Source organism: Balaenoptera ricei, chromosome 14, assembly GCF_028023285.1.
Source record: "Balaenoptera ricei isolate mBalRic1 chromosome 14, mBalRic1.hap2, whole genome shotgun sequence".
Classification (NCBI taxonomy): domain Eukaryota; kingdom Metazoa; phylum Chordata; class Mammalia; order Artiodactyla; family Balaenopteridae; genus Balaenoptera; species Balaenoptera ricei.
In genome coordinates, this window is record NC_082652.1 from 43500520 (window position 1) to 43528103 (window position 27584).

General features: G+C 40.6%; 1 protein-coding gene across 1 annotated transcript in view; it reads right to left on the reverse strand.

Annotated features, from left to right (window-relative positions):
- The window catches only part of CHST9 (carbohydrate sulfotransferase 9), a 241906-nt gene that overhangs the window by 17423 nt on the left and 196899 nt on the right, over window positions 1-27584 (reverse strand). Inside the window, exon 4 of the mRNA XM_059894450.1 lies at window positions 5343-5380. Coding sequence (XP_059750433.1) covers window positions 5343-5380 — 38 coding nt within the window. The remainder of the gene's footprint in view (window positions 1-5342; window positions 5381-27584) is intronic.

Consider the following 27584-nt stretch of genomic DNA (forward strand, 5'->3'; position numbering starts at 1 on the left):
AAAGGAGCAGAATGGGAAATAAGTCTAGGGAGGCGGGGTGCATGCTCTCCAAAGGAGATCATAGGGCTTTGGATTTTGTACTCACAGGTTCGAATTTTATCCTATAGACAAGAGGTGAGTGGGTTCCATCTTGGCTTCTTATTGGAATCACATGTTGAGTTTTTAAGTTGTAGATGTCTGATCAAGATCATCCTCAACATTTACAGGGCCTAGAGCAGGAGGATGGATGGAAGCCCACACACTGTATGTCTAAATATTCAAAAGTTTTAAAGTAAGCGATACACAAGATCCAGTCCTTGTTTCCACCCATGGTCTGCAGCCTGTCCCAAAGGACTGCTCTGGGCCTAGAAGCTAAAGAAGACCTGTCTCCCGAGGGCTACCCTGCCACAGAGGCCTGAGTGGCCCAATGGACCTTCAGGAGGAGGGCAGGTCAGAAACCAGACACAGCTGGGGACTCCTGGGCAGTGGCTGGACGTGCCCCCGTCAAGGATGGGATGATTCGGTAAAGCTCACAGGATTCCTGGGAAGGGCAGGTTCCCTCACCTCATGCCTCACTTTTCTGACCTGGGATTGCCAGGCAGCTCTAAGTACTGCCCAGAATTACACCTGCCCACTGCACCCATCTCCCAAGCAGAGGGGAGGGTGGAAGTACTGTTGCTGAGGAACGCCGTCTGCCTACACAGCCTCCAGCTTTGGGGGATGGGGCGTGGCTATGTTGAAACTAAAGCTTTTCTTTCTCTGGTTTCCAAGGGCACAGGCTGGTCTTTTATCCCCCAGCCCAACCTCACCCCAAAGGACCAGAGTGTCCAATTCAGCTGCTCCATCCCTCTCCAACATTTTGTGTGTGCTCAATTGGTCATCAAACTTTAAAACATGAGGCTGGAAAGAAAAAAGAAGTGTTTGTCGGGCTTCCCTGGTGGCGCAGTGGTTGAGAATCTGCCTGCCAATGCAGGGGACACGGGTTCGAGCCCTGGTCTGGGAAGATCCCACATGCTGCGGAGCGACTAGGCCCGTGAGCCACAACTGCTGAGCCTGCGCGTCTGGAGCCTGTGCTCCGCAACAAGAGAGGCCGCGACAGTGAGAGGCCCGCGCACCGCGATGAAGAGTGGCCCCCGCTCGCCGCAACTAGAGAAAGCCCTCACACAGAAACGAAGACCAAACACAACCAAAAATAAATGAATGAATGAATGAATGAATGAATAAATAAATAAATTTTTTTTTTTTTAAAAAAGTGTTTTTCTCTCTGTGCCTGTGATGTTCAAGGCCTCCGAAAGCACATAAGCCCTCTTGGCCTGGTCTAATAGTGAGGCCCCGTCTGAACCCAACCCCTGGCCCAGAATTTCTTGGGGGTGCATGTGACGTTGAGGGGGGGGGTGTCTCAGGATCTGTGCTAACAAAGCTCCAGGGTGATTATAATGCACATGCAGCGTTAATAATCGCTGCTAAAAATGGGGGAGGCATTTCTGTTTAGTTATTGTTTTTCAGCAGAGGAGAGATGCCAGGTGATTGGTATTTCAGAAAGTGAAGTGGAACAGAATGCAAGGTGAATGGGATGGCGGTGAAGCAGTGGGAGAGCTGCCATATAGAGCAAACGAGATGAGGGCCTGTGGGGAGGAGAGGCCAAGGGCTGGGCGGTGGCAGAGGAGCTGGATTGGACAGGGCTCTGGGAGAGCACATCAAGTGCTGGCTGGTCAGAGGGACACGTGGAGTGGTGGAGGACTCTCAAGTTTCCAGCCTCGTATGAGGTGAATTGTGTCCCCCAAACAGAGACGTTGAAGTCCTCATTCCTGGTACCTGTGAGTGTGACCTTGTTTGGAAACGGGGTCTTTGCAGATGTAATCAAGACGAGGTCATGGGGGTGGGCCCTAAGCCAATATGGCTGGTGTCCTTATCAGAAGAGAAGAGGTGCACAGCAAGGACAGCCACGTGACGACAGAGGCAGAGACCGAAGAGACGCAGCTACAAGCCAAGGGACTCCAAGGATCGCCGGCGCCACCAGAAGCCAGCAAAGAGGCAAGGAAGGATCCTCCTCCATAGGTTTCAGGGAGAGCTTGGCCCTGTCGACACCTTGGTTTTGAACTTCTAGCCTCCGGAACCAAGAGATAGTACATTAGTGTGTTAGAGAGCACCCAGTTGGTGAGAGTTTGTTGCAGCAGTCTCAGGAAACAGAGCCATAAGCTGTAACAGCCGCCAATGGCGTTGGCTCTCTCTGAACCGGCCAATCAGCGAAGGCGAGCCTTTTTCATCACCAGCGCCAGAACTGGGAACGTCCCCCCACAACATGCACATGCTGCCCACGAGAAACCGAGCCCCATGTTCGGCATCCCTCTTCATCAACTAGCTGTTTAAAAACAAACTGTTAATTCTCTATGGGTTCCAGTGATCTGCTATCCCAAAAGGCATAAACAGAAGGTATTCATTTACTACAGGTTTCAATTGCCTACTATGTAAGAAGGCAGTTTCCAAAATTGAAGTCAAAAGTTTTTGTATTCAGTATTCCCATTCTCGTACTGACCATATGCTAATTTGATTTTGAAGGTATTTTTGGTAGTATTTTAAGGTATTATCTTTAATCTATCGTAGTCAAAATTATTCAGAAAAACCTACAGGAGACTTCATCTCTACAAGGCACATTTTTCGGAGAGGAAATCGTTGCAGCAATGAACTGCCAAAGGGACAGCTGAAAAAAATGGGTCATGCATTCATCTCATTCTGGGACATGGGCTGCCTAGCGGTTCACTCACTGCTCATTTTTGTCCTCTTCCCGTAAACAAACTGCGTTCACAGGTTACTTAAAAAAGCAAACTAATCTCCCCAGTGAATTACACAGGAAAGAATTCGGCGTTCCCTCCAGAGAACTCAAATAGTTGTTTGTTCTCAGAGCTCAGGTGTGGTAAAATAGCTGTAGGCTAAAAATGCACGCTGGATATTGGCCAGTAGGCTAGAACCTTCCCTCCGCTCCAGCTCTGATTTCTCACATTAGTGTGCAACTCGTAGCTTGCTCAATGGAAAAAAAAAAAAAAGGACTTGATTTTCAATTTCAATTTAATTACACAATCTATAGTGCCTAGTGGGAAGGATTTCGGGGCAAGATTAACGCTCACCAGTGCTCTATTTTACATGCCTTTCTGATAAAGAGCACTACTGATTATCCAAAGTGAGTGTACAGAAATGTTTTTCAAGAGCCAGATTCTTTGGGTGGCAGAAGGGGAGTGTGGATCAAGAGGTACAAACTTCCAGTGATAAAGCAAATAAGTCCTGGGGCTGTAATGGCCAGCATGGTGACTATAGTCAATCTTAGCATATTGCATATTTGAAAGTTACTAAGAGAGTAAATCTTAAAGGTCCTCATCACGAGGAACACAAATGTTTTGTAACTTTGGATGGTGACAGGCGGTAACTAGACTTACTATGGAGATCACTTCACAGTGTACACAAAAATGGAATCATTATGTTGATTCTAATATAATGTTATATGTCAACTATACCTCAATTTAAAAAAAAATTAAAAAGGAAGGGACTTCATTTTGTGGCCCTTTGCCAGACTTTAGATGAATTAGAAGCGTAAGATGCTTCGTAGAATTGTATTCCCGGCACATTTTTGAGAGTGGGGAGCACCTCCCTACATGGAAGAAGAAAAGATAGAAATTCCATTGTAGAGTTAGAAATACAGCTGGCAGACACTGATTGAACAATACAACTATCTGTTCTGAGAATGACTATATAACTAATATACTTAAGACTCTTACCTCTTAAGCTAAAGTCCAAAGAATTTCGCTGTCCTACTGGGACTGGAAACCATTATGATTTTATCTGGCACCAAATCAATGTTTAAGATTATAAGTAATTATTTGGTGTTCTATTTTGGTGTCTACCTACTCTATTAGTTTAGCCAAGGGTAAAAAGAAGGAAAATACAGGAAATGAAAATCTGCCCCCGAGAAGTGGTCTTTATTTCTTGACCAACTGCTTTACCTTGTTAAGTTAATAAAGAAAACAGTTCTCTTTATAAGGAAAAGTATTCCCTCTGTGACTTAAATAAATAAAAATTGTAGCAATAAACATTACTGGTTAACTGTTGCTCAGCCTTACCAAGCTACTTGAGTATATACAAATAGTTGAAATACAACGTTAAAGAGACTAAGTTCAAAAGGCAAATAAACTATTTGAAACGAATAATTGACTTCAACATTGCACGGGGGTGGCATTTTCAAGTATTAAGATGGCTGCTACAAAGAGTCAATACAGTATTTACAATTATATTCAAAAGAAAAATGGTACCCGATAAGCCTTAAATTTTGCCTACTGAATTTGCAATATAGTATATTAGCCAAATGAATGAACCATTTTTTAAGCTCGATGAATTACAGGGCATCTGGCACAGATTAGGTAGAGCTAGAACTTACTTCGGTTGGAATGACAATGAGGACCAGAATTGGAATTTATTTTGAAGCCCATTAGGAGAAGATGTTGAAAAATGTACCCTTGACTGGTATAAATGTAGACGCGCCATTCTTCCCCTTGGCAAGGGTGAGTTATAATTTATGCCAGAGGAGAACAACAACAAAAGACTTGGAGATTCTGGTCTATGAATGAAAGCTGTGCATATTTTGCCATAGGCCAGTGTCTGCATTCCCTGGGTCTAGTGACACAGGCAGCACTGGGAGAAACTGCAGCTCAGCTGGCCCATGGGAAGAGGGTGGGATGGTGCAAGACAGGCCGAACTTGGTTTGGATATGTGGCTACATGTCTCAAACCCCTTAAACCGTTGTACAGAATGACTCCATCTACCGGTAAATATAAAAAATTAATCGAAAAAGAATGGATAAGGTATAGTGAGGCAGGCAGGAAGACACTGGCTAAATGTGGGTAGACATCAGAGGCCAGAACGGAAAATCAACTTGTACGTTTCCACGGCTAAGGGTTTAGCTCTTAACTGTCTGGGAAGGAGTGACTGGGGGAATTAGAACTTGGGAAAATCACAGAGGAGAGTCACCTTAGTTAAGGGAGAAGCAGATAAAAGTATCTATTTGCAGCCATGATAGAATCAAAGAGAGATCATGATACGCTCCGAGGGATGCTTATGTCAGAACTGGCAGAGCCCACTTCTCACTGTTTCCCACCCTTGGGGAGGATGGTGAGGAGGGAAGGAATGAGGTGAGGGAGGCAAGGAAAGTGTATGATCGTTTACATAGGATCAATTTATTTGTTCTCAGAACCAATAACACGTGTATTGCTCATACCCAAGAACTAGCAATGCCCCCCCCTTCTAAATATTTACAAATAATTATTAATATTTAAAGCAAAATTCTACATTACAGTTTATGAGAAATGAGGAAATACCTGGTTGGTGATATGGTCCTGGATTTTTTCTCTGGTCTCTGAAAGAGAAAGCAAAAAAGAAATTCAACATTAAAGTATGAAAAGGAATAAAATACTGTACTGGTCTTGCTCTGTTCTCACTCAAAACTCCAAAAGAACTCTCCAAGCAAGAATGTGTATCACAATAGGGACATTTATAATCACTCCAATAATTGGGATGAAAAAAAAAGTCAAAACCGAAATAAACCACATTAGGCAAAGATAACAGAAAATGGAGTGGAAATCCGGGAAGGGTGATACCAGAGAATGTATTAAACTTTGGCAGAGAAATGGTAAAGAGATGAAAGGACCAAAGAAAAATTTGAACCACAGCCAGTCAAGTCAAAGGTTTACAAACAATGACAACCTGTTCAAGCATAATATTAACACTGAACTCAAGGAACCTTGAGGACCAGGCGAGGAAATTTAAAGTGGTGGATGGCAGAGGTGCTACTTTTCTCTGACCTATGAAGATGATAAAGACGTTCTTATGTTTTGGTACTGGCAGAGACTAAAGTACAAACCAACAGTTCTATTAATGATATCTTGGTCAGGACAGAAACAAATCAGAGTAACATAACATATGAAAAGCAACACAGGGGTATAAATAATAAAGACTCTAAAATAAGAAACCTCAGTCATTGCAAAAATAGCCTAAAAGTGATCAATATCATGTGTCTTACATACAAGGAAAAAAATCCTTAGGAATAATCAATAACCAACAAACCATCAGGAAAGAGAGGAAAGAAGACATTTCATGGCCCTGCAGTTATTTTGTGCTTGTGAACATCTTGGTATGGTACGTACACTTTATTAAATGTGTCCTTTTAAAATTTTAATTAAAATGATTGTGTAGTGACATGCATTTATAAGAAATAATACAGACAGATCCCCTGTACCCTTTACACCGGTAACATCTGGAAGATCTATAGTACAATAATATCACAACCAGGATATTGACATTGACATAGTTGAGATACAGAATATTTCCATCACCACAAGGGTCCCTCACGTTGCTATTTTATAGTCACATCCATTGTCCTCCCGCCTCCACCCTCTTCTTAACTCCTGGCAACCACTCATCTGTTCTCCATTGCTATCATTTTGTCATTTCAAGAATGTTGTGTAAATGGAATCATACATTTTATAACCTTTGGGGATAGGATTTTCTCACTCACCATCATTCTCTGGAGAGTTATCCAGGTTGCTATGTGCATTCCTGTGCATTTCTACCTTTTTATTGCTGAGTAGTATTCCATGGTAAGGATATACCAAAGTTTGTTTAGTCATTCACCTGCTGAAGGACATCTGGCTAGTTTCTAGCTATTGTGAATAAAGCTGTTATCAATATGTATGTACAGGTTTTTATGTGAACATCAGTCTTCATTTCTCTGGGATAAATACCCAGGACTGCAATTGCTGGGTTGTATGGTAGTTGCATGTTTAGTTGTTTAAGAAACTGTCAAAACTGTTTTCAAAAAAAGACTTGTAATGAATAAGTGATATTTACCAGTCAGTTGAGCAACTGATAATAAGTATATCTGGAAATTTTACTAAGTGTTCAGTACCAGGTTAAGTGTTACATGGGATGCAGTAGAAGAATAAGGAGTCCAGAGAATGGAATGGCTCTGTTGAGTGGGATCTTAAATCTAGTCACTGTCACGAAATACCAGGGGCCAATCTTGGAGTTTCTAGATAATAAGAACCAATTTTCTTCATTTTTTTTTTAACGGTACTGCCCAATCGGACTCTCTTGATACACTTTAATATTTAGATTTCCCTCGTCAGATAATATGCAGAGTGTTTAAAGAAGACTGTTTAATGGTTTGTGGGAAAAAAAACTTGCCTTTTGAATTAAATCACCAGTATGGCCAAGAAGAGGGGGAAGAACATTCAGGAAGGAGAGAGCCAGTGGGTCCAAAGCACAGAAAGGAAGCCAGTGTGGCCGGAGGAAAGTAAGGGGAGGCCAGCGTGGTGTGAAACGAGGCAAGAAACATACAGCCATGGTCATGTAGACCGTTTGGGGGAGATTTATGATCTTCCCCAAAGTAGAGGGAAGTCAGTTATTAAGGGGGTGTAGCCCAGGATGTGAGTAGGGGCACAGGAATGCCTTGGTCAGACGTGCATTTTCAGAGGACCACTCAGGGCTGGTTGCTACCTGGGGAATAAGCTGGAGGTGACATCAGGGGCAGCAATAGCACGAAATCTTAGTTCTGTTTCCTTAGGAACCAAGGGAAATCTGAAGGAATTCAAGTGAAAAATAAGAGCCCAAACAATCAAATAATCATAACCTAATCACGCAGCAGCCCACTGGAGTCTAGAAAATGGAGTAGGTGACAACCAGGCATCTAATTTACAGCTCTGTCATTTACTAGATGCTTGATTCAGGGCCAGCTACTCAACGTTCTGGTCCTGTTTGGCCATCTATAACAAAGAGTTAACAGTATTTACCCCTCTCCAGATTTGTGAAGATTAAATAAGTATGAATTTTGCAGGCAAAGGGTGAGAGAAGGGCATTCCAGGGAGTTGGGACAGGAAGAGTAAAGTCTCAGAGGCAAGGAGAGGGTGTGTTTGGGTAAATTGTGAGACATTCTGAGTGGCTTATATAGGATAAGCATACGTAGCACAGCAGGTGGGAAGGAAGGGGTGTGGGAAGAAGGTGAGACACCAGCTTTGGGAAAGGTGACTTGAGAGGTGGGGTGGAGGATGGATTGATGGGGAGGAAGAGGACCCCAGAGCAGCTACGAATCTGCTCCTCAGAAAAATGCCAACACACAGCAAAATGGGACAATGCAGGAGGCTAGGAGACCTCTGCAGCCATGTGCAGATTTGCAAGAATCTGCAGTTTCAAGTCTATTTTGAACAGCAGGCCCCAACACATGAAATAAAAATTTATCAGATTCCAGCTCCTCTGGACCATTTTTCGTCCCTCACAACTAGACTCATCAGCTGTTCAGGCATTTCCCTAACTTAATGAACTGAAAGTATGAGTTCAATGTCTAATATATTTACTCTAAAAAAATATGATCCCTTCAAGATGGCAGATACCTCCTGAATGCTGTGTGTGCAAAGACGCACACAGCAGGGCACCCACCCTCAAGGTCAAGGTCAAGTGGGAGAGAGAGGTAAGTAGAGATAAGTGGCAACACTGCATTTTAAGTGTTTTAATAGAGTTTTATGAATGACACCGTGTGAGAACACAAATGAAGAGCAACCAGTGTGGCTGATCTTGGGGAACAAATAGGTTTCCGGGAGAAATATTGCCAACAACCACTCTTATCCTCCCTTCTGGCTTATGCAGAAATATGTCACGAACAACCGAGGACCACCCTTTTTAAAAAAAATATTTATTGATTGATTGATTTGGCTGCTTTGGGTCTTAGTTGCAGCACGCAGGATCTTCTTTGTGGCATGTGGGATCTTTCATTGTGGCAGGCGGGCTCTTTGTTGTGGCACACGGGCTTCTCTAGTTGCAGCACGCGGGTTTCACTCTAGTTGTGGTGTGTGGGCTCTAGAGCACGTGGGCTCAGTAGTTGCAGCATGCGGTATCTTAGTTCCCCGACCAGGGATCGAACCTGCGTCCCCTGCATTGGAAGGTGGATTCTTAACCACTGGACCACCAGGGAAGTCCCAAGGACCACACTTCTTATTGATTTTTTATTGGCCTTTTACTTAATGGAGTTTAAGAATATCTTCTGGATATAGGCATGTTTGAACAAATTCTTAGAGAGAGGATGAATACAAGAGCTTAAAAAAAAAAAAGATGAGATAGGACCTATCCTTGGGATGTAGGAATCAGAATAATGAGCAGGTGGAACTTGAATCAGATCTTCAGAAATGGCTGGAATTTGGAAGGCATCATGAGAATGACAGCTCTGACTAGAGGAGAGGGTTTTGGGAGAAATACTGTTGCCCAGGGTGACCTGGAAACAAGTCAATTGCCTTATGTTTGCAACAGTAGACAATCTGGGGGCAATGATGGTTTCTTCAGCAGAGGTGGAATATGAAGGAAAATGAAACTGGTGAATACATTGGACAGAGTAGGGAGAGCAATTGGAGAATACATAGGGGGCTTTGGTGGGTGGATAAACTAGGTGATGGATTGGGGCCTAGACCAGGGAGGTTGAAACGGGAAGGAAGAGAGAGAGAGAGAGCGAGGAAAATCAAAGGAACGCATGGAAGAAATGTTTGAGAGAAATTGGTAACAAACGGATAAGGGGAATAAAGATCGGAAAGAGTCATATCTGGCTTATTTAGTCACTTAATCAACAAATATCTGATCAGTTACCATATGTCACATATGGATACTAAGCTCCGGGGATTCAACTGTGACCAACACAGGCCTGGTCCCTGGCTGCTCCCAAAGAGCTTGCTGGCTTGGTTTCCTGCTTTTCTGACATTGTCTACTTCTGGGCTATAGTCTACTTTTAGCCTTATCCATTCTGTAGTGATGCTCAAGCTGAAGGTACCACATGTGAAATCTTAAGACAAGGAAAAGAAGGTGAGGTTACGAATCTCTTCCTCTTTCTTGGAGTGCAAATACGCCCATTGTATTTCTGTGTATCACGTCCGGTAATTTGATATTCTACAGCTGCCAGATTCTGGAATATCACATCCCCCCTCCTCTCCATTAAAGGGTATTTTAGGAAGGAACATGAAAATTTGGGGAAGAGGACCAATATGATGATCTGTAACAGGGCAGATCTGGCAATTTGGTGAACTAGGGCCCTGTCTTTATCTTGCCAAAGAGCACAGAACTGTAAACATTGCTTATGCAAAGGCTCAGGGACCAGGAATAGTTCAAGGGAGACGAAGATGGGAGCAGGGGAGAGGTTTCAGAGCAGTCCGTGGGCAGGAGGGGCTCAGTGTCTTCAGAATCTATCTACAAGTCATGCCGTCTCCTTATAGCCACTGCCTTGTTGCAGCCCATCAACAGCTCTCCCCTGGATGGTGACATCAGCCTTCTGCGGGTCCCTGCTTCCACACTTGCTCTCCCTAAACTCCTTACTACGTCCTATTTGCCTTGCCCCATCTGCTTCTTGCCCATCTTTCCAACCTCGCCTTGCTTTCCATTCCCTCTCCCTTTCCACTCTCCAATCACTTTGGTCTTATGTGAATTTCTGGTCCTTTTGACCTCTGGTCCTTTGCACATGCTGCTGTCTTTCCAATTTGGCAGGGCTAGCTCTTTCAAATTTTCAGGTTTCAGTTTAATATTAAGACCGTAGGGCTCTTCTCTGGTCTCCTCTTGTGATTCTTGATCTCAGCCCTTCATTTATTTCTTTCCCAGCACTTACCACAACTTGCGATTGTTTTGTCATTTGTATGTTCGCTTGCTTCTTTGCTCATTTCTTCTTCTATAGTGTGAGCTCCCTGAGGTCAGGGACCCTGCCTATCTTGTTTTTGTTTTTTGTTTTTCTTTAATTTTGTCTTTTTAAAATTTTGCTATTTTCTGATTTGAGACTACAGTACATAATCCTTAAAGTTTTCAAGTAAAAATTCTGGCAATAACATTTTATTAACAAGACAAGATCTCTTATGAGGAAACTACATTTAAAAATAGAACAAGAAAAAGTAATAACCATTTTTATGAGGCAGCTGATTTTATTATAAGTGTAAGAGCACTAAAGAAAAGGTTTAATTTTCTATATCTTATAGCAGTGGATACTAACACTTAAAGAATGTGGGTCCCTTTAAAGTATCAAGAAAAATTAAAATATCATGACGATTGCTTATACTTTTGTTATTTATTAAAGATGTTTTATAAAGTGTCTATAAATTCAACACTGCACGAAAAAGGAATCTGTACCTTTTTTAAAAATCTATTTTCTTCTTCTGTGTTTTATTTTTTTTTAATTTATTTTTTAAACATCTTTATTGGAGTATAATTGCTTTACAATGTTGTGTTAGTTTCTGCTGTATAACAAAGTGAATCAGCTATACGTATATACGTATATCCCCATATCCCCTCCCTCTTGCATCTCCCTCCCACACTCCCTATCCCATCTCTCTAGGTGATCACAAAGCACGGAGCTGATCTCCCCGTGCGATGCAGCTGCTTCCCACTAGCTATCTATTTTACCTTTGGTAGTGTACATATGTCCACGCCACTCTCTCACTTCGTCCCAGCTTACCCTTCCCCCTCCCTGTGTCCTCAAGTCCATTCTTTATGTCTGTGTCTTTATTCCTGTCCTGCCCCTAGGGTCTTCAGAACCATTTTTTTTTCTTTTTGGATTCCATATATATGTGTTTTTCTCTTTCTGACTTACTTCACTCTGTATGACAAACTCTAGGTCCATCCACCTCACTACAAATAACTCAGTTTCATTTCTTTTTATGGCTGAGTAATATTCCATTGTATATATGTGCCACATCTTCTTTATCCATTCATCCGATGATGGACACTTAGGTTGCTATTGTAAATAGAGCTGCAATGAACACTGTGGTACATGACGCTTTTTGAATTATGGTTTTCTCAGGGTATATGCCCAGTAGTGGGATTGCTGGGTCATATGGTAGTTCTATTAAATTGATTTTTGTTGGAGTATAGTTGATCCATCTTTTTTATTGTTGTATCCAGGGCCCAATGCTGGCACACTCTAGGTGTTCAGTACACATTTACAGAATGACTGACAGTATTTTCGGTCGGGGGCAGCTTGTACCAGTTCCCATATTTTAAGGGCAGCTGCTTCTGGCTCTTGCTCCCTAGTGAAAGGAAAGGTTCAGTGGCTAAAACTCACTAGATGGATCACATGAAGGCCTGGAGTTGACTACTGATAAATTCTGGCCCATACCAAATACTTTGTTTTGTGATGGCAGCCATTTTTGCATTAGTTCCCAATGGATTTTCCAAGGATTTTAAAGTATCCTAGTAATAGTGATTATGTCTAATGTTCTTTTTCCCTCCTATTTTATACAACATCTGTAGTAGCCTAGTTCTGTATTACAAACCTAGTAAGTGTTCAAAATTGTGGAAATTGAAGTGAAAGACTGAGAATTAATTCTAGATAACTTACAAAACACCATTTTTATACTTTTCCTGAAGGTTAACAAGATTTTAATTGTCCTTTTAGTTTGAATTTACCCAAATTTCCACCGTTTTCTTTCACTAAACTGCTATTTACTAAAATAGCGTTTCTTAGCACAGTTACAGTGAAGATTCAGGCTTCTGTTTAATTGAATTGTGGAGTTTGCAGAATTAGGGGCCTTGGGTGGTGCAGTACCGGGGTAGACTTGACCTGAGTGCCCCAGTTACAGGTAGGAACCCAACACACAAACTTGGGCTGTGTCTTGGGATGACAAGACAGACAGGTCGGATACAGTCTCCCTGGCAAAAGGTCACAGTGAGTCCAGGATTTGTGGTTTCTATCCAAATAAGGAGGAGGTAGGTGATTTTAGGTGATGTAAGTGGCAGGGAACATATCCATGTTTTGAAGGGACTTAGGGACCAGTCCATGAACAACTCAGTTAACAAGGTAGAAGCCATGCTGGGGACTGAAGGGTAAGGCAAGGGCTGATTTAGAAGGTAACAGGGTTGGATTCCAGTTACTAAGGTCAGAAAGTCAGTTGAGGATCATGGGAACTTGAGCCAGATGGACCACTTCTGTGAGATACAGCAATTTAAATATGAGAAAAATGATCTCCTCCCTTGAGCTATTAAAACCCTAATAAATTAAAATATATAATTATATAATTATTTTGTGGCTCTAGTGGTTATGATTGCAGCTAATGATAATTTTTTCTCTTGCTCACGGATAGTCTTAGCCTGGTGGAGATGTAAATGTTCCCTGGCTGAGACAAGAAAAAAGGAGGGAATCCCACTTAAGGAAAACCTAAGTCATTCCTCAATTTATTCAAATCATATTTGAGAAAGAGGAATGGAATTTAGGGGATAAATTGTAACTGCATAAGCCATTGCTAATAAAAGATTAAGAAGTTTGTGGTTTAGCATCTTTTAATTATTTTTTCTAGCATCTTGAATATACAATGTTTGAAATCTCTGGTTGGATCAACATTATTTTGCTCAGAGGTTTGTGGACTTTGCATACTGATTCTTTCCTGTTTCCAAGTACATTTGCTTTTAGGCTATTTTTATTCACTTTAAAGGAATTTTAATAACTTTCTGTTGACAGCATGGACAGCTGGTCTTGAGAATTAAAGAAAATTCACTTGCTGACTGAGGAAGGAAGTGACATCAATGAGCTTCTAAAGTCAGCCCAGAGGGGGAAATTGGCTTGTGAGAGAGTAGCCTTTCATGGCACTGTCTTTATCAAGTGATGCCTTGAGATGCAAATTGATGTATCAATCAAACCTATGGTGCCTACCTTCAACCAACTGAGTGCAAAGTGAAGGAACAATGCCCTGCAACACTGAGGAGGAAAAGGATGAGGGGTGTAGGAACCCAGGGACTAAGTGAATTATGCGAGCTCATGATCCCCTCTCTGGGCTGATGCTTCAATCTCTGTCAAGCCTCAGTTTCTTTGTCTAGAAAATGAGTTTGATGTAATCTGTTGGTTGAAGTCAGTCCATTTCTGTGACAGATGCCTAATAAGACCATGTACTAATAAATATAGTGGAGACATGTTATCTCACGACTTTGTCTCAAAGAGTGCTCTCAATATTTTTTTATCTCCCGCTGAGAGTGAGTTAGAAAGAGGGATCTTTAAGTGTCATTTGTAGCTACTACCTTGATTCCTTGATATTTCTAAAATTGGCATTCATTGTTTATAACTCTACTGCAGAAAAAGTCAGGCACCAAATGTGGACTTTAAGTAATAATGACCATACTAATAGCAATTATCATTGTTGTAATAACGAATGACTTAATTCTTCACCACCGTCAGAGACTTTGCCTCTGGAGCTGCAGTATCCATTTTTCAAAGGTAACTGCGGTGCAAGTGGAGTGCGTGTGTATGTGTGGGTTGCGTCATGTGAGTGTACATGTATGTGTGTATACACACACACCTGGGCAAAAATGAGGCAGAAAAGTACCTGGATACATTTTATGGTTATTAGCTGAAAAATTAAAATTGCTGATTTTTTACTTCTTAGCTCATTTTACAGAGTGTTTGAGTGATGGCTCAATAACAGTTAAATAATCTGAGTTTGAGTTAATCTAGAGTCAAAAGGGGTTTTATTCAGCTCGTTGATAGATGCATTAATGTTGGCTTCTTTTCCTTGTCAATAAACATATTTGGGGATTCAATTAAATTTTCAAATTTTATGAGCTTATATATGTAACTTGAACCACTCAAAAAATATTGGTTATGTAAAGAAAAGAGCGATGAGCTCTCAACAGCCATAGTCTTCATGTTAAAGGATTTTCAGATTATCCCCAAGCAAAACTCACTCATCTAATCCTACAGCAATATTTTAATGAGCATCTATTCTGTACATTATGCTTGGTGTTCTGGAAGTACAGAAGTAAAGGAAGCAGGATGAGCACCCCCCAAAAATAACAACATGAAGTCATGGAGCTGTAAGAGATCTACTAGTAAACTACATAGGTATTCAGATCAAAAGGTATTTAAATCTTGATACAGTAGAAACGGTGATGGGTTCACTTTCAGACTTTTCTCGTCTTGGCTTTGCCACTATCAAGCTGTATGACATTTAGCAAATAACTTCTCTCCTGTAGTCCTTGCTTTATCCTCAGTGCATAATGACAATGTTGCAAGTACAGATGGTCTCTAAGTTTGTTTATAGTTTAAGTTCTTTGGCCATGAAAAGCATCAGGGAGATTGAAAATTTCCATAGAAGTGGCACAAATAAAAAAGAGGTTGTGTTTGGTGGGGGATCCTGAGGATGCTTCATGGAAGAGACAGCATTTGATCTGGGGAGTTATATTAATAAAAATAGATTGGAGAAAAGGTATTTCACCTGAAAGGAAAAGCATGAGAAAAAGCACAGAACCAGGAAATGCATGGGGTGTGTACGAGGAGTAGTAAATAGTTCTGCTTGACTTCAGTGAAGTCTGTATATTAGTGAGTAATCAAAGGCAAGGCAAAATGTGTGTCATGGACCAGTATCGTGGAGAGTCCTAAATACTTCAGGAGAGATTTTGACATTTATTTGGTAAGGGAGCTCTAAAACATTTTTGAGCCAGAGAGTGATCGAAACTGTTTGAAGAAGATGAATATAACAGTGCCATGGCTTGAGCATGAGAGGTGCTGGTACAGAGATGGCATAATATGGGAGAATGTGAGATACACTGTGTGAGTAGAATGGGACTTCATTCAGTTGGAGGCTGGGGTGGCAGGGCAGTGGAAAGAAGGGAACTAAAGATGATCAAGATCTTGAGCTTGGTTGCTTGGGAGAAGGTGCTCTTAATGCAAAGATGGAAACAAGGAAATAGGACCAGTTTAAAGAAGTAAATTTGGCGAGTAATGGTGGAGGTGGAATGATTAGCTCCTTTCAACATTTGTTAGGTTTAAAATACCAGAAATACATCCTGGAGGAGGGCAGTAAGTGAGATCAGGAAAGAGGTCAATATCAGGCAACCTTCTGCAGACAGATGCCCAGGGAAGCTACAGAATGCAAGACTCTTTTAAAAGTATATACAGAGAAATAATGACCAAATTAGAACTTTGGAAAACAGTTGTTTTTTAATTTATATTCAATGATGCCTCTTTAGGTAACGGAATGCAGATTTTACATCGTCTGTGGTGAACAAGAGATGCTGTCTCTAAGCTATCCCAAGGATTTACTATCAGGAACTAGCAAGTTAGAAGTTTGGTTTCAGAGCTTAAGTTCTCTCTGGTCCTGGATTTGAGTCAAAGGCTTTGATTCTGACACCAATTCCGTTGGTGTGTTTTTCCTTTAACACACTAAATAATTAACTGAATTCTTCACAGATACTGACTGACTGTCCACAAATTTAACTCACTTCTGACACCTACCTCCCTTGAGATAGAGTCAGATCCTACAGGCTAAGGGCTCAGTCCTAGATGCCTGCACACACAGCCCTGCCCCTCGACACACATGTGCGTGTGCACACACACACCACGCTTCAGATGCCAGCTGCAAGTCCAGCTTGTCTCCTGGGCTTCTGACCTACTGGCTGTAGATCAGGTCCTCATGACCCTTTCCTTATGTTTGATTAATTTGCTAGAGTGGGGCTCACAACTCAAAGAAACATTTTACTTACTAGATCACCGGTGTGTTACAGAAGGCTATAACTCAGGAACAGCCAATGGAAGAGATGCATAGGGCGAGGTATGGGGGAGGCACGGAGAGCTTCCCTGCCCTCTCTGGGGGTGCCATTCTCCCTAAACCTCCACTCCTTCGCCAAGCGGGAAGCTTTCTGAACCCCAACCCTTTGGGTTTTTCTGGAGGTTTCAGTACATAGGCATGGTTGATTAAATCATAGGTCATTGGTGACTGACGTCAATCTCCAGCCCCTCTCCCCTCCCTGGAGGTCAGGGGTGGGATTGAAAGTTCCAATCCTCTAATCACAGGGTTGGTTCTCCTGGCAACCAGCCTCCACCCTTAGGTGGGGTCCAAAAGTCACCTTATTAAGATAACAAAAGACACCTTTCTCACGCTCATCATTTAGGAAATTCCAAGGGTTTTGGTAGCTCTGTGCCAGAAACTGGGGACAAAGACCAAATATTATAGATCTATTTCTTATTATAAATCACGATATCATCAAGGCAAATTGCAAGTTCTAGTAAAAGAAACTTAGGCCGATTTCCTTATTTATAAACTGAAGCTTATGAAAGTGTGGGACTTTCCTAAGGATACCAACCACACAGATTTTAGCAATGGTCAAGAGTGGAGGCCAAGCATTCAGAATGTCTGGGCTTGATTCTCAGTTTCTCTACTTTCTGTCTGGGTGGCCTTGGGCAGATAACAACCTCTGTGAGTTTTCTAATCTGTAGAATAAGGATAACAAGTATATTATAGGATCATTTTTGGTAATTCAACGAGTTAACATAAAGGGCTTACTAGCACAATACCTGGCATCTGTAATGACTGTATCACAGGAGGGTCCAGCTAAGGATAATAAAACCAGATTGTTTACAACCCAGATGGAAGCTGTTCTTCAATGTGGTTAAGAAGAGTAACAACAATTTTCAGGACAGCCAAGTGTCCTATTCTGGAATAACCAGGGAGTGTGGGAGAAAACTAGGGATCATATGTATTTTCAGTGTCAAAAAAATGAAAAAGGGCTTCCCTGGTGGCACAGTGGTTGAGAATCTGCCTGCCAATGCAGGGGACACGGGTTCGAGCCCTGGTCTGGGAAGATCCCACATGCCGCGGAGCAACTAGGCCCGTGAGCCACAATTACTGAGCCTGCGCATCTGGAGCCTGTGCTCCGCAACAAGAGAGGCCGCGACGGTGAGAAGCCCGCGCACCGCGATGAAGAGTGGCCCCCGCTCGCCGCAACTAGAGAAAGCCCTCGCACAGAAACGAAGACCCAACACAGCCAAAAATAAAGAAAGAAAGAAAGAAAGAAAGAAAGAAAGAAGCTTTCATTAAAAAAAAAAAAAAAATTTAGTCCAATTTAAATGATTAACAAGTAGTCAAACATTTAAGAACTTTAGCTTAGCCAATTAATAAAAATGAAAATGCTCGGAATCCCATTTTCACCTTAAGGCATAAATGCACAGGCATATATGCAAGTCCTGCTCTTGGCTTCCAATCCCCAGCCTGCCACACGGAGGCACAGGACAACGAAGCCTGCAGCTTTCCCTCCAGTGCCATGGGGGTAGAGGGCCCAGCTGACACAAAGGACTTCCCTCGAGAACTGGGGGAGTCAGTGCCTCTAGTGAACTAATTCTCATTCTCCTGTAAACACATGCTTTGAGAAGAAGAATGTGCACAATTTCCTGGTTACCTTTCGCTGCTTCTTAGGGTGAACTACAGTATGGCACCTGACAAAGACCCTCTCCTTGATCAGACTTTAGTCAGGTTCCTCTGACCTTGACTTTGACCCCTGTCCAGTCTTCTGCCAGCCCCTCCCAGTCTTAGCAAGAATCCTGCTAAGAGTAAGAGTCAGCCCATACTTGATCTGTGATCAAGTTCCTCATCTCCCACCTTTGATGTGTAAGTCTTTGGCCAGCCTTTAGCGAGAATTCTGTTAGGTCAGCTTAGCAAGAATCCTCCTACCCTTAGTCATTTCCCATGCACTGACTCCGCACTGCTCATTGGCTGTAAGTCCCCACTTGTCCTTGTATTTGAGCCCACCTCTCTCCTCTGTTACCTACCCCCATTGCAACAGTCCTGAATAAAGTCTTCTTTACCATTTTAACAAGTGTTGGAATTTTTTTCTTCAACACACCTAACATTTTATCATTAAATTCATTTCTTTCTTTTATACCCATTATGCTGTGAAAAATGACTGAGTTTTATTAATTCTTTATTACGTTTGCAGATCCCACGTACCCTCAACTTCTAATTATTCCTGGTGATGTCTTAAAGCCTTAGTATGCAATCAGGGAAACCATAAATGACACCATCGCTCAACTCCAGACCCTGCACTTCACAATGTCATTTACAGTAGAGTCCACAGTCTTATTAAAAGTAAGGTCCTCTGCCCCGCCCACCTTTGGAAGTGGCAGGAAATACTAGCTTATTTTTGAAAAATCAAATTATTTTTGAAATGGATTCCCCTTTTTCTTTCAAATTCAAGCAAGATATTTTTTAAAAACACTGAATTGGGATAGCTGAGTTTTTAAAGGTAATTTTTAGAGTATTAGAGACTACAGACAGTATATACGGATGTTTTTTCAATTACCTCATTTCCATATATCAACGCTTACCCACTCAAGGCTAGAACTAGCTAAAAGGATTGCTAATGGGCTGTAATTGTTAGTCAATCTCCCAGCTCTTTGTACATGATGTAAACATACCTCCAGAGAGGTTGTTTGGATTGAGTAGATTACAGTTCTGTGGAGAGAAGTGAAGGCTTTGCCTTTGTCAGTGGTCCTTCTGTATGATCAGTGGTCACGCCATGGCATGGGGACAGCCTGTGGTTCAGGCGGCAGAGACTGAATGTAAACAGACAGCTCTTGGTAGCTCCATGTAACATCATTTTTCCCAGTATCAATGCACCAGACATTTTCCTGTACAATACCCACAGGAGAGGACAGACTCGTGATTTTTATGCTTTTATTTCACCTCCCTTACATTTTGGTATATTTTTTGGCATTTGGGGGAATTTTGCCATGTTTGCTTATACATTTCAGAGGTTCTAAGTATATTCTGATCACCCCTCCCTGCCCAAGGTAGGGGGTGAGGGGTGAAGGGGAGTGGGGAGGGTGGTAGGGTAGCATAGGGAGGTCTCATAAGATCAATTCTGTGGTGGGAAAAGGTAGAGATAACAAAGATGAACACGATCTATGGTTGTATCATATCAAATTCTTCTTTACTCAGATACTTATTTATTTTACATCATTAAAATTAATTAGGAGGAAATCACTGAAGAGTCATTTGAATTATAATTGATTCCTAGCTTCTTACTTTTTGTGAAAAAAGATTTTTGGGTTTTTAAAGCTCACCATTTTTTCACTTAGCAGGAAAATGTGTTGCTTATTCTGTTTCACAGTGGTGACAGAATCATTTTCTTTTGTTTGTTTTGGTTTTTTTTCCCCCTTCCATTTGGAAAATGCATATCTCTGATTAAATTTGGTAGGTCCCATAAAAGTAATAATTTAAGTAAGTAACTTAAACTCATGAATCCCTAAACCATTTTATACACTAATTGTTATATGATTTTTTTATTTTAAAATCTCCCATTCTTCTTTTTTTCCTTGAAAGAATAGAGAGCATAAACCTTTAGAGTTTTATGGTAAAGGCAAATAAGACTAATTCTACTAGAGTGCTATACTGAGTGCTAACATTACTATAATTCTTCTTACATTTAAGTACACCCAAGTGGCATAAATAAGAATTTAAGATGCTGATTTATCTCTCTTACTGTCTTGCACCTTCCATCCTTCTCTGTTAACGAAGTTAAGGTCAATAATATTTTGGTAGTTTGAATCACCAATCACAATCTTATACAACTAGAAAATCCTTTCTCCTTGACTTTGATTAAATTCACTACTTATAGTAAATTTTTTTTCTTCCATTAGAAAATATTTGCATAATAACATAATGCTGGTTCTTGGCTCCAATAGCTGGATTAGGTTATGTTTCTTCTGTAACAACCCTGACTCTGGGAAGGGTCCATTTCATTATTTATCTTTATGGTTTATATTCCAAGAACAAAAAGCATCACAGAGTAATTATAAGCCTAACATCCAGCAGATTTATTGTTAGTAGTAATATTGGCATTATATTTTGAAACTATTTAAAGTATATTGTAAGAAAAAGAAAATAAGTAAGTATATTAATAGTATCAGGAACTCAAGTTTTCAGTGTAAGAAGAAAGAGAAGGGATAAAGGCAGAGGAATTCTAAATTTCAATTGAAAACATATAAAGGCATCATTTAGGAAAAACTAACTTTTTAGCAGCAATGAACACACCCAATACCCAGGTCTTAGTTTCTATGTGCTATTCCTCATTAAAAGGAACCAGGGCTCCTTAGAGAAGCTGATTCCAGGGCTAGGGCAAAGAAAAAAAATATCATTTTGCTAGCAATCCAAAGAAGTACTCAAAACTAATGAGGTCATACCAAAAAGACTCAGGAACTAGCTTAAGCAGTTTTTCGCTGTCCACATTAGGAAAAATGCACACCAAAAAGAATGATTAGAATTGATTGTAATAGATTTCATAGATAAAAATCAGTGAGTTCCTAGTGATCTTCCAGCCCAAGGAAAAGGGAGAGAAAGCAAAAAAAGGGAAAGTTTCTTTATTAAATAATGTCATCTAATAAATGTAGAGGAAGTGACAGAATTAAGAAAAAATATTTAAAATCTCCAATATCATAACTGATTCAGGCGGGAATTGTTAACAGATTCTCAAGCAGAATATTACTACCATGCAAAATATTATTCCATGGATCTCTCAGTAACTGAGAAGGAAAAATGTACTTTTAACATAGAGAAATCTGTTGTCCACACTTTGAACAAAGTGATCAAACTTGGCATCACTACTAGTGGAAAAGTGACAACACAATATGAGGTATCAGTGCCAAAAATGTTCAACCTGGTTTCTGGACTAACTGTCAGTTTACAGAGGAAAGGAACAATTTAAACTAAGCTATGAGGAATGCTCAGAATGCAGGCCATCCTAGAGACAACTGACCTGGACTCCTAAACAATTTAATGTCATGGGGGAAAAAAAGGCTAGGATACTATTCTAGATTACAAAAGAATAAAGAAACATAGAAACCAATGTTTGGACATTGATCAGATCCTTGTTCAGGAAGGAAGTAGTTGTAGAAGACATTCTTGGGATAATTGGAAACATTTGGATATGGACTTGATATCAGAAGACATTACAGAATTATTGTTAATTTTCTTAGGTATGAAGATGGTATTGTTATGTAAGAGAACGCCCTCATTCTTAGGCAATATGTGCTGAAGTATTTAGGGTGAGGTGTTACGATGTCTGTAACTTCCTCTTAAATGTGTGTGTACATATACACAGAGTGGGGGGCAGTAAATGAGGCAAAATGGCAAAATGTAGACAACTGGTGAATTTTGATGATGGCTATTTACGTGCTCATTGTACTATACTTTCAGCTTTTCTGTAGGTTTGAAAATTTTCATAATACATAGTTGAGGTAAAAAAGAAGAAGGCAGCAATTGAATTCAGTGCTAAGGATGGCAGAGATAAGATCTGAAAAGTTCACTTTTTGACCAGCAGTGAGTAAGAATAGTTTCTAAAGAATGGTGGGAGCTGAGGCCAAATATCAGTTACTTTGGAGGTGAGAAAATGGAAACAGGAAGCCGGGACTCCACATATGAGAAATTTGAATGAAAATGAAAGGCAAAAGATTGAGTTAATGTAGAAATATTAATGGAACCAAAGGACTTAAAAATAGCTCTGGCTGAGACCAAAGAGCCAGATGAGAAGAGGTTGAACATATTGGAGATAGACCTGGAAACTTTGAGCAACAGGTCCTGGTTGGGCGATTGGGCTGTATCTCCAAAGCAAAGGATTGGCTTTGACCTGGAGGAGGAATGCACATCCTCTGATACTGAAGGAAAGGAGTATGGAGGGTGTAGAGTGAGTTTGTAGGGAAAGTGAGAAATTGAGAGAGTGCATGCCTGTGGCTTCCATTTCCTCAAAAAAATCTGAAGCAAGGCAGCCTGCAAAAAATGAGAAGAGTGTGGATTTAAAGATGATAGTGAAGGGTTAGAATCATCATGAATGGGAATCAGAACATTAGAATACTGCCTGATGTAAACACCTTCCTCATGTTGGAGAACATGATTTCCAAGTGGCATTCATCAATATCGCTGTGGAATGTTCTCCATCTTTCTAGCAGGTGACGTGAAAATAGAGGGTACAAGGGCTCCACGGTCCTGAAGAAGGGGAGATCTGAAGATGGACATGAAGGCTCGGGATAGATTAAGAAAGAAGGGGGCTCAAAAAAGTGCAGAGAATGGCAGCTTAAATGGCAGAGATATCTATGAGGTCAAAGAACAGTTAGGTGGGCAAGAAGTGCCCTGAGATAATAATAGCAAGATGCAGTCCAAGATCTTTAAGTTTCTAGTTTTTGAAGTAGAGCAGTCATAGGTCAAGGTCAAGTTGTGGCCATGGGAGCTGGTGGCTGAAGTTGAGCAGAGATTCAGCTCATGGTTGCAATGAAGTGTCCCCAGAACCACAGAGCGTGAGAGTTAGATGAGCACAGCCTTTATTCCAACTTCTATCAAAAGAAGTTTGAAGGCACTTTTGTCAGTAAGGGGTGCAATTTTGGTTTCCTGCCATTGAAAAAGGTGTGCTTTACTCAAATTTTAATTGTTTTCCTTAATTTATTTCTGTCCAAGTAAGAGGATTGGGAAAGAGTCAAACTGAAGCATGAATCCCCCTTCTAGGGTTTGTTCTAAGGAAATCCTCAGGGCAGTGTACAAAACTGGGTCAGCCTGTGTTCCAGGCTTGGCAGGAACGAACTTGAGAACAAATTTTGAGAACCTCAGGCAGAATTAGCGAAAGAAGTTCTGGCAAAATCTTTCAGTGGGATTCTTAGGTAGCCAGTCAAAAACGATGAAATGGATGTAGTTAATGAAATATGAATATATCTAATGAAAAAATTGAGTTACAAAGCAGTATTTATATCATGAGCCTATTTCTGTTAAAATGTATATATTTTTATGAAAAACATTATGAATCTCTGAGTGATGGATTCATGGATTCTTTTTTCTTTTCATTTCTCTGTACATTCTAATTCTCTACAAGTTTCATTCCTTGTGTAATAAAGAAGTTTGAATTTCAAATACATTGAAAATGAAACATAAGTAGCCTATCACATGACTGTGTTAAAAACTTTATTGTCGGGAACTCCCTGGCAGTCCAGTGGTTAGGACTCCTCGCTTCCACTGCAGGGTGCACGGGTTTGATCCCTGGTGGGGGAACTAAGATCCTGCATGCTGCCCAGTGCAGCCAAAAGACAACTTTATTGTCTTATTTATTATTCCTAAATCAATGTTTGTTGTGAAAAATTTAGACAATCCAGATAAACAAAGTAACAATAATTACTTGTGATCCCACCACCTGTAGATAAGATCTGTTAACCTTTGTGGTGCACCCTTCCAAGTATTTTATTTTTATTCTCTCATGTTCTTGGATTGGAAGAATCACTATTGTGGAAATGACCATACTACCCAAAGCAATCTACAGATTCAATGCAATCCCTATCAAATTACCAATGGCATTTTTTACAGAACTAGAACAAAAATCTTAAAATTTGTATGGAGACACAAAAGACCCCAAATAGCCAAAGCAGTCTTGAGGGAAAAAAAACGGAGCTGGAGGAATCAGACTTCCTGACTTCAGATTATACTACAAAGCTACAGTAATCAAGACAATATGGTACTGGCACAAAAACAGAAACATAGATCAATGGAACAAGATAGAAAGCCCAGAGATAAACCCACACACCTATGGTCAACTAACCTATGACAAAGGAGGCAAGGATATACAATGGAGAAAAGACAATCTCTTCAATAAGTGGTGCTGGGAAAACTGGACAGCTACATGTAAATGAATGAAATTAGAACACTCCCTAACACCATACACAAAAATGAACTCAAAATGGATTAGAGACCTAAATGTAAGACTGGACACTATAAAACTCTTAGAGGAAAACATAGGAAGAACATCCTTTGACATAAATCACAGCAAGATCTTTTTTGATCCACCTCCTAGAGTAATGGAAATAAAAACAAAAATAAACAAATGGGACCTAATGAAACTTCAAAGCTTTTGCACAGCAAAGGAAACCATAAACAAGATGAAAAGACAACCCTCAGAATGGGAGAAAATATTTGCAAACAGATCAACGGACAAAGGATTAATCTCCAAAATATATAAACAGCTCATGAAGCTTGATATTAAAAAAACGAACAACCCAATCCAAAAATGGGCAGAAGACCTAAATAGACATTTCTCCAAAGAAGACATACAGATGGCCAAGAAGCACATGAAAAGCTGCTCAACATCACTAATTATTAGAGAATGCAAATCAAAACTACAATGAGGTATCACCTCACACCAGTTAGAATGGGCTTCATCAGAAAATCTACAAACAACAAATGCTGGAGAGGGTGTGGAGAAAAGGGAACACTCTTGCACTGTTGGTGGAAATGTAAACTGATACAGCCACTATGGAGAACAGTATGGAGGTTCCTTAAAAAACTAAAAATAGAATTACCATATGATCCAGCAATCCCACTACTGGGCATATACCCAGAGAAAACCACAATTCAAAAAGACACATGCACCTCAATGTTCATTGTAGCACTATTTACAATAGCTAGGTCATGGAAGCAACCTAAATGCCCATCGACAGACGAATGGATAAAGATGTGGTACATATATATAATGGAATATTACTCAGCCATGGAAAGGAACGAAATTGGGTCATTTGTTGAGATGTGGATGGATCTAGAGACTGTCATACAGAGTGAAGTAAGTCAGAAAGAGAAAACCAAATATCGTATATTAACACATATATGTGGAACCTAGAAAAACGGTACAGATGAACCGGTTTGCAGGGCAGAAATTGAGACACATATGTAGAGAACAAACGTATGGACACCAAGGGCGGAAAGCCGTGGGGGGGTGGTGGTGGTGGGATGAATTGGGCGATTGGGATTGACATGTATACACTGATGTGTATAAAATTGATGACTAATAAGAACCTGCTGTATATAAAAAAAAAGTGATCAAATGTATTCTATTGGAAAGAAGCAAAAATAGACCAAAAAAAAAAAAACTTCATCTAAATATACATTACAAAAACATTTTTGTTCACTTACAGAATATATTATGAATAATCTTTGCCTGCTGCTAAACATTCTCAATCTATATCATTTTGAATGGCTACTTGTATGTTTTTTAATATACCAAAGTTTCTTTAGTCTCCCTCTTGAGATGTTTATTCTACTATCTTTTTTTGGGGGGGGGAGAGGACCCTATTATATGAAACGTTGTGAGGGGTGCTTATATGAATGTACCTTTGAGCACATCTATGACTTTTCCCCAGCACAATTCCTAGAAGTGGAGTTGATAGATTATAGCTTTACTAAGGGTCTAATACTAATACTAAGAATCTTCCTATAAGCCTATTTCCCAGCACTTCTGTCAACTCTGAATTTTAAAAAATGATAACAACTTTTTAGGAAACATGCTGTTTACGCAGTCCAATTGTTTTGACTTTGGTTCATTTTTTACTAGTGAGGATGAACATTTTTATATGCTTAAAGGGCACTGATATTTCTTCGTCTACTCATTTCCCTAGCTCCATTTTCTAACAGAGCATTTCTCTTGTTAATATTAATTTTTGCCTATCATACATTTTGTGAATATTTTCCCTAATTTGTCATTTGCCTTTACTTGTTTACGATGTTAAGGCAATAAAAGGATGAGGTAGTGATTGCAATGGCTAGTATTTAGGGAGCCCTTACAATATCCTAGTACCATGCCAGGCACATCCCATGCATTGTCCACACTCTGACTGAGAAAAGGCTATTGGTATCTCCAGCTGTACTGATGATGCAGACTGAGGCTTATAGAAGTTAATGTGGGGACTTCCCTGGTGGTCCAGTGGTAAAGAATCCACCTTCCAAAGCAGGGGAAGCGGGTTCGATCCCTGGTTGGGGAACTAAGATCCTACATGCCGCGGGGCAACTAAGCCTGCGTGCTACAACTACTGAGCTCGCGTGCCTCAACTAGAGAGAGAAAACCCGCACACCACAACTACAGAGAAGCCCACGAGCCGCAACGAAAGATCCCGCGTACCTCAACAAAGACCCCGCGTGCCGCAACTAAGACCCGACGCAGCCAAAAAAATAAATAAATAAATAAAATATTAAAAAAAATTTTATTAAAAAAAAAGTTAATGTGGCTAAGACCACAGAGCTGGATAGTGGTGAGCCCAGCCTCCTGACTTCTGAGGCTGCCATCATTCCTTTCGTGGTTTCTGCCTTCAGTGTCGTTCTTGGAAAGACATACCTCTGTGTAGCTATTAAAAATAATAAAGTTAAGTCTGTGTGTAATGATATAGAACAACATCTTCATTGTGTTCTCAGAACAGGGCATATAGCTAATCTGCTTTAAAAAGTACATGTATTTATATACAAATAAAGAAGTCAGAAGAGATACACTCGAACACTTCATTACATGTGGGGCTTGCTAGGAGAGGGGTGATATTCACTTTTAATTTAGACACATCTGGTTTTTTTTAAAAAAGCTTTTTATTAGAAATGTTCTTCATCGATCTCAAGAGAATGATATTTATGTTTGGATAAGAAGGCATAGCCGAGGCTTTGATATACCTTTTTTTGCACATTAGGACAAGCGTTCATTCCTTTATCCATTCATCTGTTTCCTTACCCATTCAAGACACACTTGTGTTTGAAAGTCTACTTTGTGTTGATCTTGGGCTGGATACGGTGAACCAAAAATTGAGGATGGATCCATCTCTCCCCATAGTCTGGCAGGGAGACAAACATAGAATTCCAGTGTGATACTTGTCACAGGAGTAAGGCAGAGTACAGTCAGGACAGTGGGGAAGGAGGGCCAATACTGGCCAGGGGGTGGCAGGAAAAACTTCTCGAAGGAGGAAGCATTTAAATGGAGATAGATGTACTCTTAACAGAACTCTCCCTTTC